General features: G+C 43.6%; 1 protein-coding gene across 1 annotated transcript; it reads right to left on the reverse strand.

Moving 5' to 3' along the window:
- Positions 1-404: 404 nt before the first annotated feature.
- Positions 405-13,877, reverse strand: plcg2 (phospholipase C, gamma 2). Its single transcript, XM_084672659.1, has 33 exons — positions 13,499-13,877; positions 12,268-12,484; positions 9,992-10,141; positions 9,771-9,864; positions 8,783-8,830; positions 8,227-8,311; positions 8,010-8,090; positions 7,732-7,775; positions 7,529-7,601; positions 7,300-7,401; positions 7,089-7,207; positions 6,869-6,954; positions 6,667-6,784; positions 6,323-6,491; positions 6,069-6,164; positions 5,883-5,966; positions 5,568-5,734; positions 5,030-5,230; positions 4,610-4,729; positions 4,310-4,490; positions 4,165-4,233; positions 3,825-3,934; positions 3,639-3,735; positions 3,485-3,551; positions 3,087-3,259; positions 2,556-2,658; positions 2,162-2,365; positions 1,904-2,043; positions 1,684-1,795; positions 1,291-1,458; positions 1,088-1,176; positions 802-989; positions 405-726 (listed from the first exon to the last, which is right to left on the reverse strand). The coding sequence occupies exons 2-33, from the start codon at positions 12,452-12,454 to the stop codon at positions 684-686; spliced, it is 3,768 nt and encodes a 1,255-aa protein (XP_084528785.1). The 5' UTR covers positions 12,455-12,484; positions 13,499-13,877; the 3' UTR covers positions 405-683.
- Positions 13,878-19,529: the final 5,652 nt, after the last annotated feature.

A 19,529-nucleotide genomic window follows, 5' to 3' on the forward strand; every position in this document is an offset into this window, starting at 1 on the left:
GCGAGAACGGTCTTGTAAGACCGCGGGGACGGAGAACAAATTGAGATGCGTGTGTTCTTGGCTATTGCGCAATACCCTGGACTCATTTAAGCATGGGTATAACAACACTGGCATTATCAGCGCAACATATGATAAACTGTTTCTGTAAAGTGCTTGTGTTTAATGTAGGCTCATACTTAATACAGTTAAACAAACTCACAACTACTCTTTGTTTCATCTGTCCGTATTATAGTGCCATGTTGATCAGACCCGATATCAGCTGTTCTAATAAAGCATGACAGAACTGGATCACAACTGTTGTCTCCTGACCAACAGGGTCAACTACCTTTCCAGGAACCCACCCAACATCCTTTGCAAAAAATACAAATCTTTTCAAAACGTATATAAAAGAATATTCTGTTGGAAAAATTAAGTTAATCTCAGTTCATCAAACCAGTACACCCAATTTAGTCACAAATTTGGCTTTAATGACTATTTATAGAAAATTGTACAGACGAATATTGCAAGTAAATATTTCAACAAAATTATAAGAGCAACACAAACATCTGTTTGTCACACTATTGACCGGCTCCAAAACACAACATGCAAAGAAATATAAAGGATGCAAGTACAGTTTCTAATAAAATGCCATTTCAATATCTTAACACATCTTGTTCCTCAGGGAGTCTAGCAGGGTGATTCTCTCAGGAATAAAACTTGCTGTTGTTGATTTTCTTCTCTTTAATCCTGGAACACAATAGACAAAGACACATTTATTACAGCAGAAAAATACAACACAGCGAAACACACGTTGAGTCCTACTTCTGTTTGCAGGTGTCTTGAATCTTCATCAGTTGTTGTTCATTGGTGCTGAACTCCCTCATGAGGTCATCACGGGGGGCGGAGCGTTGGATGTTGGTGTGGGTGTCATACAGGAAGAGCTCATTGCTCAGCTCTGCCTGCCTCCTTCGCAATTGGCTAGAAGATGAATACAGTTCCTCTTCTGCTTTCTAATGGACAGACAGAGACAAAAGCCACAAGCTCAAAATCAGAACTCATTACTTCCGAAAACACCCCTTTAAAGCGTGTGTGTGTGTGTGTGTATTACCTCTACTTGTTGAACGTCAATGTAGACCAGAAGAGAGGCCAACTCAATAGTCTCATTGAATCCGTTCTTCAAAGGAACTGAACGGTAACCTACATGGAGACCCAAGACAGTTAGTTGCTACAAGGGTAAAAGTATTCTAGTGTATCAAGGTATAAGGCGAAAATGCTTTGCTTGCGGACCTGTGTGTGCGCAGCAACTTTTACCTGAGCGAATGCCTTTGACAGGAAATGTAGCCTGGGCCAGGAAGTTGGGGTCTGAGAACATGTCTTCCTCGTTGACCACAAAGCGTAGGAAGGTGAGCTCTGGCTCATACACAGTAAAGATGACCGGCTCTGCTGGGGCTTTCCACACTGGGTTCAGACCATTATCCCCTGGGAGCCATCACAGCAGCACACAAAACATGACTACACACATGGAGTCAAATAGACTGAGTACATGTCCAACGTCTTGTAAATGTGGTGGGCTAATTCAAACAGTACATTTCGAGTGATGAAAAAAATATCCCCCTCTCCCTCCCTCGTCTTTCCCCCTCTTCTCACGGTAAACAACAGTCAAACATGCCCCTTTCCCTCCCTCGTCTTTCCCCCTCTTCTCACGGTAAACAACAGTCTTGAACTTGCTGTCCTCCGTATGTCCACACAGTTCAATCTCCACAAAGGGGCTAGCAATGCTGCGCCCGGGCTTGGGAAGGTGTCGAGCTGCTATCACCTGCAAAGGGGCAGCACCATCTTTGACTTTCGACGAACAAATACGGACGATTAAAACAAAGGATTTTCATCGATGAAGTGGTGCAGGGAGGGTCATTAGGAGCTGTACCTTGACTGTGATGCTAAACTTGACTTTTTTCTTCTCCAGCTGAGGATCGTAGCTGTCAGCACGCATCATCTCAGGCTGCAGGACGTAGCCCGTACGGCCGTTCAGACTGAAGAGGGCACTGTTGAGTTGAGTGTACTTATCTGACCACACGTTTAAAATATCAGACAAATTAAAGTTAGAAACACTCAGTACAGGATGCTTAGATCTCAACAGACAAAACCTATGTTTGAATAAAGAATAAATAAGTACAAAATGTACCTGCAGTCTGGAAGTTGAGCGCCAGCATGTGGCAGCCCATAGCCCAAAGAGGGTAAGGGTCGTAGTTGGAGGAGTCTACACGCTGTCCCTTGGGGTAGATGCGACTTAGGGCCTTTCTGTTGTAACGCAAGAAGTCCGAAGTCCAATTCCTGGATGGTGTCTTGTTCTCGACAAAGGAGCGGACCTCTTTGTAGCAGTAGTTTGCTGAGGAGAGCAACAAAACAATGGAATGCACATGCACATGGAATCTACAGCTTGTTGCGATACAGACATTAGACAGATTATGACATCGGGGTCATTGGAATACAGTACTTGTACACAAGCGTATGGAAATGTATATAACAAAGTTTGCGGTGTGTGTGTTTGCGTGTCTGGTGGGGGTCATAGATCATACTGAAGCGTTCCTTATCCTTGCTACGAGGCTGGCAGTACACCACCAGGTCAGACATCTCCATAGCAACCTCTGCTTTCTTCTCCACCTCCACCTGTTTCCTGATCTGTTGTACAGAACATAAAAAAATGACAACTTTGAGAATAATATAACTACTATAGCACCTAACTGTACTACGAGAATCCTCAGTCTCTACTGCTGAGTTAGTTCAACTTATACTACTATGTTTCTACTACTAAGTTGGTCCCACATGTCGTATCGAGTATTTAGTTTATTCTTCTAATCCCACCATGTTTTCTACTACCAAGTTACATTTTCTAACAATACAATGTCTCCACTCATTAGCTCACTAAAACTGGTGCGTTTCGACTACCAAGTTAAATGTACCATTACTGTTGAGTTCATACTACTTACTCCTCGTGATCCTACAGAGCCTCTGCACTATATATGTCTCTACGTCTACTAAGTTTTATTAACTGTTCTGAATCTCTGCTGTGGAGTTTGTTCTACTAATAGTACTGTGTCGGTACTGGCCTCTTCTTGTTCCTGGAACTGCTTGTTCTGTTCCCTCTGAGTGATGTCCCAAGCCACCAGGTACCACTCAAACAGCTCCTCTGGAGTGTCTGCTGCCAGGTCAAAGTGCACCCCATCTTGATCCTTCGTTTGAAGCGTCAGTACATGGACTTTACCGTTCTTTGCAGAGCGAACTGAAAATGTCGAAAAGGGATGCCAGCGAAAGAGAGAGTGAGAAAGAGAAAGGGAGGGTGAAGAACAAAAAAGGAGAAATAGAAATACAGAAAACAAGAGTTGTGAGGGTGAGAGACACGACTTAGGGAAGCAGAAATGACCACATCTTCAACCTCTTGAATACAGTGTAGTATTTCACAGGTCGATTGGACGTGTGTTGTCTAAGTAAACCCAGAGATACTTACTAATGTTGCACTTCGAGATGTCCACTACACTCTTACACATATCCCCAAGGGGGTTGTCCTCCAAGTCCTGACAAACACCAACATCACATCTTTAGCAGAGTTTGAATCACTTCTTGGATCAAGCGTGTGGTGTGTAGGCGCAGTAAGCTCGAACCTGGTCTTTAGGCTCTGTCTTCACGTTGTTGCTTACTTCCTCTACATAGTTGGCAGGAAAAAACATCTGCAACTTCCCACCATAGTCCCCTTTCCACCTGCCAGGAGGAGCACAGACTTGAATCTCAAACTCAAGAAAGTATGTGTGTGTGTGTGTGTGTGTACGTGTTTGTTTGTCCTGACTCACCATCCGTCATTGTCTTTTGACACATTATGGATCAGAGCTCCCTTGCAGAAGACCAGCTCATCTGGTCTCATAGCTCTGTAGTCATACAAGGCCTTCACAGTGCTCTGAGGCTAAGGAAGGACATGCGTATATCACTCGACAATCCAACCAACAGACACTCATACACAAGTGACGGAGTGGATGGCTTTACTGATGTCTAAATGAGATATAAGTCCATTCGTCTGTGTGTCACTACCCTACAGAGACAGTATGCACACACTTGGGCTGTAAAACAGACTGGAAGCTGTGTGTTGTGAGCCAACCTTAATAGATACACAAAGCCTGGAGGCTGCTGACTCACCAGAGATGGTTCGATTTCATTGGGCTCAACGTAGGTCTTCATATCATACAAGGATGCGCAGTCTTTTTCCTACAGAGGAATACGAGTCAGTGATAATACCGACACAGAAGAAACGTCCAATAGCGTGTGAGAGAGTGTGCCTCACCAGACTGAAGCGCCTGACGAGGTCAGGTGTGACAGGGTAGCGGAGTTTGATCTTGCGATACAGGGGCTTCTTGCGGAAGTAGTTTACCAGTTCGACGAGGCTCTCAAACTCGGTGGTCGTGCCCAGAACATACATCGAACCATCCCTCTGGATCCGACAGTGTTTGACCTTCCCATCCCCTCTGAGGTCACACACATACACACACACACACACGCACGCAACACCATGAGTGCACAACACGCAAACAGAAGCACACAACATGAGCGTTAGCACCGCGTGGTGTTCGGTCGGGTTCGGTACCTGAATGTGATGGCATAGGAGTCCCCCTCCTCTCTCTGTCTGATGAGGAAGGCTCCGTCCCTGGGGATCCTCATCAGGTAGTCCTCCGCCTCACCTCTGCTCAGGTTGCTGTAGAACCACCTGGAAGACCGAACACCCGGAATGAGAGAAGGAAGGAGGGAGGAGGGGAAAGTGTTCTGAGGCGAGAGAGGGGAGGAGAGCAAATGCGCGAGCGCTCGGGTTTTTAGCGTATTCCTGTGTGCGATGTGTGCGTGTCTTACAGCTCCTGCTGTAGAACCACCTGGAAGACCGAACACCCGGAATGAGAGAAGGAAGGAGGGAGGAGGGGAAAGTGTTCTGAGGCGAGAGAGGGGAGGAGAGCAAATGCGCGAGCGCTCGGGTTTTTAGCGTATTCCTGTGTGCAATGTGTGCGTGTCTTACAGCTCCTGCAGGTGCGGGTTGGGTGGGGGCACAGCGTCCGTGAGGCGCAGCTCAAAGTCATGGCAGCGAAGGGGGTTTTCTCGATAGTGCTGCACGAGAGCATAGACACTCGGGAAGTGAAGGTTGTCCGTCAGGTAGTAGTACGTGTGTCCACCTTCTGTTCCGGAACGAAGACGACAGTGCTGAACCCGCCCACTGCGCCTGCACGCCACCAAACACATGCACAGACAGAACTCACTGTGGACTCTCCAGAGGAATTCAATCTAGCATTAAGGCCATTACTAAAGGCGTTCCATAAGGTTCCATTTGGGGTACAGTTTTGTTCGCTTTACATTAAAGTGAAACATATTTACATGTAGACACACGCCCACACACAAACTAATCTCATCCATGTCCTCTTATAAATACTTGGATAAAAGTCTAAGTTTAAATGTTTACTTCTAGCACTGGGAGAATTCATTTGAACCGACTACAATGTAGCTGGACGGAGGTGGCGGGGAAACGGAGGACGAGGAAGAGAGAAGAGTAGCAGGCCTACCAGAAGGAAAGAGTGAAGTCAGAGGCGAAGGTGTCACTCCCTCTGACCAGGAAGGTACCATCTCGACCCCCCGACTCGGCGCAGAACTCCTGGAGCAGCGGCTCTGCAGTCTGCCTGCCCCCAGGCATGCGGCCATGGAACCAGGGCTCTGAGATATGCTGCGGAGCCTAGGTGGGGTTGGGGATGCGGGGGTAGGTCCAATGGACGGAGAGGGACCCGTTCCAAATTAGGATCATCGGAAATGACAAAGGGTTGTTTCCGGTATATGTTTGTGTGCTACGGATGTGGCCGTCCTGTTCTTTTTGATTGACGTACCTTCGTCATTTCATCCTCGACCTCGTTCTCTTCAGCATAGTACAGCTTATCATCAGAGATCACACAGTAGTGCTTATACCAGCGCTGGAGGGAAACAATGACATTCAGTCAATCTCAATGGCACCTTCTGAAAGACAGAACAGTGTATCGATGGATAAGATGGATGAGTTGTAAATAAAGGTCTACCTGGTCAACAGGATCCCAGATGTCAAGGTCTCCCTGCTTCTCCCCCTTCCTGAAGTCCTTCCTGGCAAAGCCGCCATCAACAGTCAGCTTCTTGTGCTGCAGAAACAAGCGGATACAACAGGAACACACACACACACATCTGTATGAGATGAAAACAATGACTCACGACGCATGCTCCTTCAAACCGAAACCTTGCGTGATTCCACCACGACACCAACGACACCTCCTCAAACCAGAACCCACGGCCTCCTCACCTTGAGTATGATCTTGCCTTTGAGCTGCGTGGGTGAGGGCAGCTGTTCGGCCATGTGCTCCACAGGCTCAGTCAGCAGCTTGTCCTGGAACACCTCCCTGAAAATGCGTGCCATCTGCCTCTGCTGCTCGATAGAGCAGTGCTCCTCGATGGACAGTATCACAGGATACCTGGAACAGGGGTGGGGGGGTGGCGGGGTGGGGGGACTTTGAACTGACGATTCCCCCAGTTTTTAGCACTCTGACCACAGCGAGATTAGTGCTCGCCAGTCTTCCTTCCATAACTCAGTGTGTGCGGTTCGTGTGTGTGTGTTTGTGCGCGCGTGCGTGCGTGTGTCTAACTCACTCCGATGTCACAAAGGCATGCTCATTGATAGCTTTGACCACATCCTCAAACTTAATCTTAGTGGTCCTGGTCCAGCCGTGGTATATGATGGGTTCTCCTGGACCTTCCCAGCAGTCCACTGGAAGAGAGTCAACAGGTTTAAAAACGGTCTCCGTGTGTTAAACACATGCCGTGTGTGCGACGTGCCGTCCAGCATACTAACACTCGACACAGCGACATCCCAGACGCAGGCAGCGCACGTAGGCCTCTGTGGAAGACTCACTCCTGATCTGGTCACCAGTTAGGTACCTGGAGGAAACACATGACACCACAGTGCAGAAAAGTCAACTAACAATTCGAAAAACAAACCTCATTGGTCTCAGCCATTTGTAACTGTAAATGAATCGGCAAGAATGCCGTTCTGTGTGTGTGGCCGTACTGACGTGTTGTGTGAGGAGTTGATCCAGTAGTGAGACAAAGGGTTGTTCATGTCCAGTTTGCACACCTCTGAGAACTTATCATCCCAAATAGAGTTCTCCTTAGAGAAGAGAAACTGCAAGAACTAAGAGAGAGAGAGGGTAAGAGCGAGAGAGACTGAGCTGCGAGAACAAAGTCACTACAGTTCTACCTTGACCCACAAACAATTACACACACCTCGCTGCAAGTGAATTCAGGGTCGTTGGTCTTCCTCATGTTGTCATCTATAAAGGTGGTCATCAGATCTCTGACCTGGTTTATGTCATTGGCCCAAGACTCCTGGAGAGAGGAGATGGGGGGGGGGGGGAGAGAGAATGGGAGACAGTAAGAGAGACAGAAAGAGAGGTCTCTTTTTTTCCTGCAACAACTATCGTCAGGCGACTAGTGCAGGTGTGCTTGGCCTCACCCGCTGCTGGTATTGTAGGAACCTCTGAAAGTCCTGAAGGGTCACTGCCCCAGAATCATGCTTGTCTGTGTTTCTACAGATGGACACAACAAGTCACATGACCACGTGATCACACGAAACTGGAATGGGGCTTCAGTACTGAATATCAATTGAAAGCAATATCCTGGGAATGTAGCAAAAGGTTTTCATTGCAAGTCACTCACCGCATGATGAAAGCACATGACTCCTTTTTGAACTCGTCAAGAATCTAAAAGGACACATCAAACAAAACACGTTGGCAACGACAGACAGTTAGTTGTTGTGGCACATCATTTAACGTATACAAAGACAAAATCACAGCATCAAATGTTCTATGCTGTTAGTCCTGCGAGACCACAGAGCTGTTGATAAAGTTGTGATGCATTATTAGCATGTGCTCAGAGAAGAGGAAAAGGAAAATTATAAATATAATCAAAGTTCATTAGGACAGGATCAGACAAACCTCTCTCTGTTCAAACATTAAAATATTGTAGAATTTATGAAGCTGCTCAAAGTCTAGGACATCTTTCCTGGTTCCTATTTCCTGTGGAAACAATAAGAAACATATTGCTTTTTTTACATATTGTACACAGCACACTGACCTACAGTATTATAAGTGACTGAGACATGCAGGACTGTTTATGCTCAATGAGGATGAGAATGATGAAGAGGATGAGTACCGTGAACTTCTCCTTGAGGAAGCGAGTTCCAGGAACCTTGTAGTTGAGCTGTGGCAGTAAAGATTTCAACTCCTTCAGGGTGACACTAAGCAGAACACATGCATAGAGAGAACAAGGAATTGAGGAGAGAAATAAAGTCAAGAGGCATCATTTACATTTATTAATTAAGCAGATGCTTTTATCCAAAGCGACTTCCAAGAGAGAACTTTACAAAGTGCATAGGTCACTGATAATAACAACAAGAGAAAGACTATGAGAAGGGCTGGATTTGGATCAGGAAACAGTTTAGGTGGTGGAGGTTCTCTCTCTTTCTTGATTGGTGGGATTTTAGGCAGTATTTAAGGTAGTATTAAAGGTAGTATTTGAGGAAGTAACTGAGATCAGTGAAATAATGCAATAGTATCGAAAGAGTGTCAGACATCCAGTTTAATTGTAATGTTATAAATATGTAATATAATTTAAATACATACTGTGGTATAATTTAACATTTATTTTTCACAGTAAATATACAGCTGCATAGAGGTTGATTGAGAACACTTCAGTGTGGTGATGTTACCTGTTTTTTTTGGTCTGGTTGATAGAATACATCTGTTTTCTCAACCAGCTGGAATCAAAGAGACAGAGTCAGTGGTCAGTGCCTGATTATGGAGGTGGTGGTGGTGGAGGGAGTGGAGGAGGTGGAGGAGGTGGAGGTGGTGGGAGTGGAGGTGGTGGTGGTGGTGGAGGGAGTGGAGGTGGAGGTGGTGGTGGAGGTGGTGGTGGAGGCGGTGGTGGTGGTGGAGGGAGTGGAGGTGGTGGAGGGAGTGGAGGTGGTGGTGGTGGTGGAGGGAGTGGAGGTGGTGGAGGAGGTGGTGGAGGGAGTGGTCGTGGAAGGAGTGGAGGTGAAGGTGGTGGTGGAGGGAGTGGAGGTGGAGGTGGTGGTGGAGGTGGAGGTGGTGGTGGAGGTGGTGGTGGTGCTGGTGGAGGTGGTAGTGGTGGAGGTGGTGGTGGAGGGAGTGGAGGTGGTGGAGGTGGTGGTGGAGGGAGTGGAGGTGGTGGAGGTGGTGGTGGAGGGAGTGGAGGTGGTGGTGGTGGTGGTGGTGGAAGTGAAGGTGGAGGTAGTGGAGGTGGTGGTGGAGGGAGTGGTGGTGGTGCTGTGTGGTGGTGCTGTGTGGTGGTGCTGTGTGGTGGTGGAGGTGGTGGTGGTGGAGGGAGTGGAGGTGGTGGTGGTGGTGCTGTGTGGTGCTGTGTGGAGGTGCTGTGAGGTGGAGCTGTGTGGTGGTGCTGTGTGGTGGTGGAGGTGCTGTGTGGTGGTGGTGTGTGGTGGTGGTGTGTGGTGGTGGTGTGTGGTGGTGGTGCTGTGTGGTGGTGCTTTGTGGTGGTGCTTTATGGTGGTGCTGTGTGGTGGTGCTGTGTGGTGGTGCTGTGTGGTGGTGCTTTGTGGTGGTGGTGTGTGGTGGTGCTGTGTGGTGGTGCTGTGTGGTGGGGGTGGTGGTGCTGTGTGGTGGTGCTGTGTGGTGGTGCTGTGTGGTGGTGGTGGTGCTGTGTGGTGGTGCTGTGTGTACCTCTCTAAGATGTCTGGTGTGGAAGCCACCAGTGTTTCCTGTCTCAGTAGCTCTAGCCCTGTCAGCCATTTCTCTGCATCCTCCACTGAATCAACTGCCGGACAACACACACAAATGCACACACAGTTGAACATGCTAAAACATTGATCAGGATAACTGTGTTGAACTTCAACTACAAAGTACTGATTTCCACACAAAGACTCACACACACACACACTCACCCCCAAGGCTTAAAGTGTTCAGGATAAACTGAGATCCATAGAAGATGGTAAAGCAGGTGTTTTCCTCGTGTTTGTCTTTTCCATCTTTGAAGCGCTCAAAGTCCTTGGAGTTCCTCCCTGGACGAATCTCTCTGATCTCAGACAGGTCCACTAGGTGAACAGGAGAAATGAGTCCCCACCTTCAAGAAAAGGCTTAAAACGCACTTGTTCCAGGAGTACAACGGTACTTAAGAAAGATTTGTTGGATCCGATGTTAGATTATTTCCTCCAGGAAATAAGAGCTTCTTAGGAGCGTTCGAAGAGTGAGAACGCTCCTAAGAAGCTCTTAGCGTTAAGAGCTTCTTAACAAATCTGGGAAACGCGGCCCTTGTTGGTTAGTTTTTAACTGATTTAACTACTTGCACTCGCTGTAAATTATATTATTGTTGTTTTCTATCCTACAGGTACACTCTTGCACTTTTGAGGTTCATGTTGTTTAATTTGTAATTTATTTAACTACATGCTCTTATGTTTCTTCCTTTTTGTACTTATTTGCTTTTCACATTGTATTCTTCATGTTTTGGCTACCCGCAAAGTTTTTGGGGCTGTCTCGTTGTTCATCATTCTCCTATGCACTTTTATAAAGCTAGGGGGTCAGATGGCTGAGCGGTAAGGGAATCAGGCTATTACAGTTTTTCACAATTGCTAAAACACATTCTTGAAAGAGTCACCCATTTTCTCAAAACTGTAAACACAAAACCTCATCTTCCAGCACTATTTACAAAACCTCGAATTCTCTTGCAAAATGAAACTTTCGCCTCAAAACTGTTTTACTTGTCCTCAAAATCAGACGTTCACCTCAAAACAGATTTACCTGTGCTCAAAATCAAACACTGCTCTCAAATCATAAACAAAGTGATCAAAATGATATACACTATCAAGCAGCCAGTAAAAAATACACCAAAAAATTGAAAACACATTGTTCAAAACATATAGTTCTCAAGGAGAAGTACATTTTTACGTAATCTCAAAACTAATTTCATATTTATCTGTCATTGTCTTTTGATGAACGAAAACATGTTCTATCATAGTAGCTCAACATTTATCAGAAATTACTACTCTGCTTTGCTCTTTGCAATTGTTCTTGTTCTTTCTCCTCCTTGTACCCCTATACAGTACTATACTGGCCTTGCATAGTTTGTCACCAAAGGGCACTCTACAACGTCCCTGTTGGCAACACGAGTGGGGCAGAATGTTAGGGAAATCGGTTTGTTTTGTTATGCGTTTCTGGATTTTTTATTTCATTACAGTAATTTTCTATATCGGCCGATATATCAGAGTACTATACCCTGCATCTCACTACCCACAACTCACTCTTGTTCTTTGTTGATATAAGCCTGCAACCAGTCTAAATCTATTGAACATTCAGTACTGTTACTGTAACAAATGGAAAGTGCAATGTTCAGGGCCATACCATTTGTTACGTAATTGTACAGTATAGAGCCTACAATGCACTGCACTACAGTATACAATACTATACAGTAAAAGGGACAAAAATCAAAAGAGTAAACATGTGATCAATGTGCTTCTTCTTGTCTTTGGGCTGGGTCAGGGTCATTGACATCACAAGGATTATTTTCCCACCTTCAACAACCTGTTTGCTCTCTGAACTGGCTTATATTGGTTGTGTCACATCATTTAAAAACAAGCGAAATCAATTTTGAAAGGTTGTGTTTAGTCAATGACATGTTTTTTCTATTTGTATTTGATTGTTGCCATTTGTGTTTACCAGTATGGATGACATGTCCATTAGAGTGCAGAATGTGTTTTGAGAATAAGAAAGTGTTTAGAGTTTTGCTGAAAAGTCTATGTGAGATTTGCAAATTGTGTTTTACCATGTGAAATGGTTTAAGGTATTGACAACAGACTGTACAATTAGCTACATGAGTTTAGGCAACTGATAACTTTGTTCAGCCAATGGGTTTTAGTGTTTTAGCAATTCAGAAAAACTGTAATCAGAAGGTTGTTGGTTCGATTCCCGGCCATGCTAAATTACGTTGTGTCCTTGGGCAAGGCACTTCACCCTACTTGCCTCGGGGGATTGTCCCTGTACTTACTGTAAGTCGCTTTGGATAAAAGCATCTGCTAAATGAACTAATGTAAATGTAATGTAATTATAAGTCTCTCTGATCTCAGACAGGTCCACTAGGTGAACAGCACAGATTATTATGAAGGGCTGCCTCTACAGAACAATTTGTGGTCCCTCTAAAGAATAATAATCACAAAATTCTCCTCACAGACTCCGTCAGTCTTGTCTGCGGTCCGCGTCCAGGCCACCTGTCGCGTCTCCATGATGACCTGCAGTGTCAGGCGCTCTGCTTTCTGGCGGAACACGGTCATGACAATGCCCATCTCCAGGTCCCTTTTGATCAGGCTCTTCTTGTACTCTGTCATCTCCCCTTTCTGACCACGCCCCAGCGCCATCTTTCCACTTTCAGGGGGGGGGGGGGGTCACTGGAAGAGTGTGACAGGGTGGAACAAATAAAAAAGAATAAAAAGAGAGACAAATAAAGAATGACAAGTAGAAAGAAAATGAGAGCATGTCGTTGGGATGTGTTCCAAACACACAGAAGCATTGGTATAGCTGGGAGTGGAGATTTGGGTTGAAACTGTTTATGACACCTTATTTTCTGTTGTGTGTGTGTGGGTATATGGTGGGTCCATGGGAAAATGAGTTGTTTTATACAGTCTGTCTTACACAGCTATAATTCAAAGAAGCCAACAAAAACACAAAGAGAAGTGGTGAAATGGGGGGGGGGGGGGAGGGGCATACATCTTTTAATCCGTTCGGCTTGGTGGTTTTACATTGCAAATGAGCAGCAGGAGCAGGGAAGTTGGAACCGACCACCTGAGTGAGGTATTAACTAACCCACAACTGTTTTGTGTCCCTGAGGAATGCTCTAAGCAGGTGGATTCCCTTAGGGGGAGTATCACATTCTAGTTTCCCAGTGCTGAACCTACTAAAATACAGCAAAGTTGGTGGGACACACACATTGACAAGCAAACACAATCTGTTGAGCATTTACTAACTATATAATGCTTGTGGAAACTAACTGGAGCTATTATGCATGTTTTAATTTGAGAACGATTTATCAAGTTTTCTGAGTTAGCAAAAAAATACAAATTGGTGTAGCCTATGGCCTACTCATTGGTTTAGACTAACTGTGCTGTCTTCTCAGTAATTGTGAAGTTAGAACTAATCTTATCTAATGAGAGGAGGACCCATTAGAACAGCGTGGGTAAAGCAGGAGCAAGATTAATGTAGGTTGGCTGATGAACTGCATGTTTGTATGTATTTGACACTTTGTTCTTTACTTTGACGGAGACCAGAACCCCATTTTTTTTTATATAGTATAACCCCCTCTCTTCATTGTCATTGTAATTTTAACAAAAGCGGATTTCCCCCTTGTCATCTAAGTTATTTCCACACCCACATAGAAACAACGGAATGTAAGTAATGAAACTTACCCCAAAATGTTAACAATCCTGTTGATTGCAGCAAATGAGCCCCTTAACTAAATTAGTTCATGCTTTTATCGTTTTGAGTTTGACAAAGTTTTACTTTAACCGTTCGTATATCTAAAAGTCCCGGTCAGTCGAAAGATGGTCAGTTCCTCTATTCGTTTGTACAAGGAAGTACGAGTTAACTTGCATTATAGGCGCACAGCCGTAATAAAACAGATCCGGAAGCAAAGATGCTATCAATGCAAAGTTTCTGTGAACGTAGCCTACCACATTCAACACACACAAGATCAAGTTTGCCTGGTTATTTAAATAGATGAAAAAGTCAGTTCTCAGTAGGCTACGACTGCTGTTAATTGGACATAAAAAAAGAATAGCGGCAAAGAAACCATGCACCTGCCGAAGCCAGACAGCACATGCAACAAGCCGAAAAGGAGGAAGCGCAGTTTCGGAAAGCAGCAACCTCCAACGTATAGCCTGTGATGAGTCTTGAGAGGATAGGTAGCCTATAGTCGAAAACAGACATTTCTAGTTGAGAAATTAGGTCAAGCATCCATTGGCTGTAACGAACCCTCATGAGTCAAGAGTCATGACCATGTAAATATTAGCTTAATAACTAAATATTAACCAGCCTACGAAATTCTGATACAGAGATGAGAAAAAGCTTATCTTACACCCTCCCAAGACATCTTAAGGTCGGAAATATATACAAGCTAAATGTTAGGCCTACCCTCCATGCAAATTACAATGTTTTCTGTTTGACTACAGTTCATAAGACCTGTCGTCGGATCAACATGAAATTGCATTGCAGGTTTGCATACAACGTCATTTTCCCTTAAACATTTGCATAAAGTATAAATAGATGCGAGGGGAACCTAACTAAACACAACAGGAAACTATTGATTCATTGTGGCACACGAGATGAGAGAATCCTCATCAGAAGGGTGTAGAAACTCCCACGGACACTCACACTTTCAAAGTTAAAAACAGACAAGTGAATTCACTAATGTTTTTTAACCTCATTTTATGACAAACAAAACACATTTTACTTTATATTCAAAACTGTCTTTTAGTAATGATATACATCATTATTCAACAAGGCATGCAGTAGAAGGTAGGGCCTAGTTTTATTTGAGCTAAAGTGAAAACCAAATCAATTCAACGTTCAGTTAGGTACAGATCAATGTGTGAATGGAACTCTCTTCTAAATAACATCAAACAACAAAACACTCAGTATGGTTTTTAAAATCACTTAAGAACTACTACATTCAAAGACATTTCAGTATTTAATATACATTTTTAGAGAAAATATGATTTGTATTTTCAAATGTTGTGTAATTTGAATAATGTCTTGTGTGTATAGTGTGAAATGTGATGTTGTAAATTGTATTGTCACATGATAGATTGTAGGACCCCAGGAAGAATAGCTTTCAGCTAATGCTGAAGCTAATGGAGATCCAAATAAAACAAACAAACAAAACTGTCACAAGCAAACAAACAGTAACACTGTCACACGCAAACAAACACTCACACTGTCACAAGCAAACACAAACTCACACTGTCACAAGCAAACACACTCACCCAAGCCTATTTTCCATCTCACGTTTCACAGTAGAGATTCTGGGACTAAACATAACTAGCCTACATTGCTGGGGCTAAAGAAAATCACTAAAGACTCAGACGCAAACAAGAACCCAGGCCCTGACCCTAACCCAGGCTCAGATCCAGGCCCTCTGACCCTAACCCAGGCTCAGATCCAGGCTCTGACCCTAACCCAGGCTCAGATCCAGGCCCTGACCCTAACCCAGGCTCAGATCCAGGCCCTGACCCTAACCCAGGCTCAGATCCAGGCCGTGACCCTAATCCAGGCTCAGATCCAGGCCCTGACCCTAACCCAGGCTCAGATCCAGGTCCAGAACCAGGTCCTGATCCTCAGCCTCAAATTTGGAACTCGATCTAGAATCAAGAGTATTTGCAAATTCAATACAGGACTAAATGCGCCAGTACTGCCACCTATAGGATGCATTCGAAAACACACACGGGTGCCACATTTGGTGTGACTTTCAGTTTTTTACAGTCGCTAGGACACATTTCTCAATACTTACTCTTCCCACAGTTCTCCTCACCAACTTTCAGCTCGGCGCAGCAGTTAATTTCCCATTCAAAATGCACTAAAACTACCAAATCACTTCATACGTGTCTCAAATCAACTCATTCTTCCATAACAAGAGCAAAGGATGACAGCCAACAAACACACTTTGTCATCCACAAAACAATGACCTAAAAAACAGTAAAAACAGGTACCATTATACAATGTTTTCTTATGTAAAACAATGACACCTCTGTACTGTTTAGAATTCACTGCAATATATGTTACTGGAATGAATCAGACATGGTCCATTTTGCTTTATATATTGTATGTCTTTGTTGCACTGAGTAATTCCAGAATACAAGAATTTGTATACACACCATCCACTGATACAGATACAATAGGAATGCTAATGTACTCGGTCTTCTACATTTTGCCATAGGTTCTCATCCACATCACATCTTCTGTCATCTAGGGCAAAACAAAAGAACCTTCTGGCATACCTGATCCATCCCTGGCAGTCTTCTGCTGATAAGTCCAGGCATCCAGTATTCATTGCATCCAGGAAAGACGTCTGATCATGTGGATGGTGGTCATAAACCTTCCACCTCCTGTCACCGTATGCGACACACATGGTTCATAAAATTGGACTGTTTAAACCAATTACACACTGTAGTGCAAAATGTAAGACACTTTTACTCTAACCATTCTTTTCTAATGATATAACCTGCTTGATTTGGTCAGAGATATTGTTTCAGTATAGTAAATACAAGTACATGAATATGTTGACCAAACACAACACACAAAACTAGTACTGCACACTGCTGAAAATATTTACTGTATTTTTCCACATTGTCTATGTAAAGGTTGCATTTTGTGCAGAAAATCAGGACATATTTCAAATACTACTGTAGTAGGCTACATAGTACATAACATTACATTTACATGTATGCATTGAGCAGATGCTTTTATCCAAAGCGACTTCCAAGAGAGAGCTTTACAAAAGTGAATAGGTCACTGATCATAGTAACAATGAGATAGCCCCAAACATTGCGAGCAGCCAAAACATGAAGCATACATTGTGAAAACCAAATAAGTGCCAAAGGGAAGAACCATAAGAGCAGTTACTAAAACCGGTGTTTCCTTGCACATATTACATTTACATTTATTCATTTAGCAGACGCTTTTATCCAAAGCGACTAAGAGCGACTCTTTTGTAAAGAGAGAGCTTTACAAAAGATCAACGATCAATGGTCAATGATAATAAACAACAAGATAGCCCCCAAAACATTGCAAGTAGCCAAAACATGAAGTGAAAAGCAAATGCCAATAGGAAGAAACATAAGAGCATGTAGTTAAACAAGTTACAATTACACAACATGACCTCAAAAGTGCAAGAGCGTACCTGTAGGAAAGCAAACAACAGTAATATAATTTACAGCAAGTACAGGTAGTTAAATCAGTTAAAACCTAACCAACAAGTGCAACAAGTCACTCAATAAGTGTCATTGTGTTCCTGAAGGAAATAAACTAACACCTGGTCCAACAAATGTTTATTAAGTACCGTTGTACTCCCGGAACAAGTGTCTTTAGCCTTTTCTTGAAGGTGGGGAGACAGTCAAGTGTCTCTGATGGAGGTGGGGAGATTTTTCCACCATATTAACTTAAGTTAAATATACGTAAATGTCATACATTCAACCTAAACAGCAAACGACTGGGAAAGAAACAACTAGCCGTTCGAATAGCTCAAGTTTGGTATGCCTTGAATTTTGCACATCTTTAATTCTAAACATTGTATCATCTATTCTTCTAATTACTCTGAGTAGCTATTGTATAGCCTATAGTTAATGAGATTTGTAGGAAGTCACATTTTCAAGAACAACAGAAAAAAGGACTGAATGTTGAAGTCTAGTCAACGTTATATAGCCAATCAGCAAACTGGGAAATAGCACCAAAAGTTATACAAGATCAGAGTTACATCGATAACAAGCTTCTTCTGATGTGGCAAGACTCTCCCTTTTTGCTGATAGTCGTTTTCACACATCTAACGGGGTCAACGTAAAAGTGTCCAGTTCACTATAAACTTGAAATGACTTAATTATCGTATTGCATCCCCAGTAAATTGAATTTTCTGGTGTGAGTTGGCGTAATATGTTAGAAACGTCTTACGTTTTGCATGACTCTTTCTAACTAATCTATTGAATGTTTTTCATTTTCAATTAGGCCTGCATGTAATATATAGCCCATGGAACCGATTGTTGTTAACTGTAATCGCCAGAAGAGTGCGCGATGGAGCACATCACACTAACAAAACTCCCTGCCGCGACTTTCTGGTTGAAACAGTAGGTAATGAAAAACGCCTTTTAAGGGCATGAGATTTACCGTGTGATTTAAGTGCACTGAGCTGGGTGTGTGATGAAGTTGTAGGCAGGGCATGGACGGCTCCTGGACATATCCTTTTGTAGGTGACGTCGCCAGGTAGTAGCCTTTCTGCAGAGCGAGAGCGAAAGGACACATACTGACATCCGCGACCAGATCGTGACCAGAGCTAAATGCAACATTTGGTCATCCATTGTAATATGAGAGTGCATGCTCTCTGTCCCAATATGTCGAAATATGTTTAATTGTTCATGTGTATTTGGAACAAATTAGTTTGCGAAAGACAATTGATATCAAAATTATAACGTTATCACCTTGACCTAAAGCCAAAATGTTTGCATATACAGTACTTCTTTGAACAGTATTGGTTGTACTGTGGTAGATTGTATTGGTTGCCACCACAAAATAAAGTTTGTATGTGTGTGTGCAAAGTACAGATTATGTGCATATAATTTACATATAGATAAGATACAAATACAGACTGTAGACCATAGACAGGAACCTTTCTCTTTAATGGTAGCATGTGTACATTATGTACAGGAATGACTGTTACTGCCAGTAAACACTAGAGAAGCAACTTTAATCTGTGATATTCACGGCTGGTTTACCCGACCCAGATTAAGACCACTACTCAGATTAGAGGAGTTCAATAAAGAGTCCTCATTTAGAATGTGTTGTATTTGAGGACTCTAATCTGTGATAAGCCTTGGGCCAGTTCTCTTGTATGTACACATGGAGACACAGCAGAAAATATATCATAAGTGTGTGAGTGTATATATGTAATAGGTATTGGTCTATAAAACTTAAATAATAGGGATGCTATTGGTCTATGAGACTTGATAGGTGTATTACAGGCTATTATACAGCAGTATTTACATTGAGAAGATAAGAAGGATAACAGCAGTAAGATCTGCAATAAGATCTTCAAGCCGGCTGAAGGAAAGCGAAAGTATATCTGACTCTTCTTGGAAATCCCTGTTTGTAGTTGTCTTCCTGGTTCCAGCTGAGATCCAGGCTATACTGTGTTACTACTGTATTTTCTAATACAATGTGCATAAAATGTGCATCCTATTGTAATTATGTAGTGTGGCATGGGATGAAAAAGCTACAAACCACTAAAAAAGATAGGTGATTGCAAAATAATTGCCCCCCTTCTCGAAATCGAATCCCTCACATCTCTCTTTCTTTTTCACAGCACATGTTTCCAGCAGGCACGGACAGAGCCAGAGTGAGAGACTCCAAGTTGACTGACTGAGGGAACATGTAGCTGTTCCAATAGACAGAGTGTGTCAGGTATTTCTGGCTGTCACTGTTCTGCTCCTCTTCAGTGGCCTGTCTCACTACCTGCATGTTGAGACTTGAGGTTCTCTCTCTCTCTCTCTCTCTGTCTCTTATCTTTCTTTCTTCTTCCCCCTCAGCCCGCCCCTCTGACTGCCACCTCAACCACGGCCGTATATGGTAAAAGTCTCTCTGTTGAGTGACTGTACAGGAAATTATTCACTTGAGCATCTGTGAACACACAACACAAACACACACTCACTGTCACTGTACTTCATACTCCAGCTGTGA

This window comes from Hypomesus nipponensis, chromosome 14 (genome assembly GCF_054491055.1).
Source record: "Hypomesus nipponensis isolate SF chromosome 14, ASM5449105v1, whole genome shotgun sequence".
Taxonomy (NCBI): Eukaryota; Metazoa; Chordata; class Actinopteri; order Osmeriformes; family Osmeridae; genus Hypomesus; species Hypomesus nipponensis.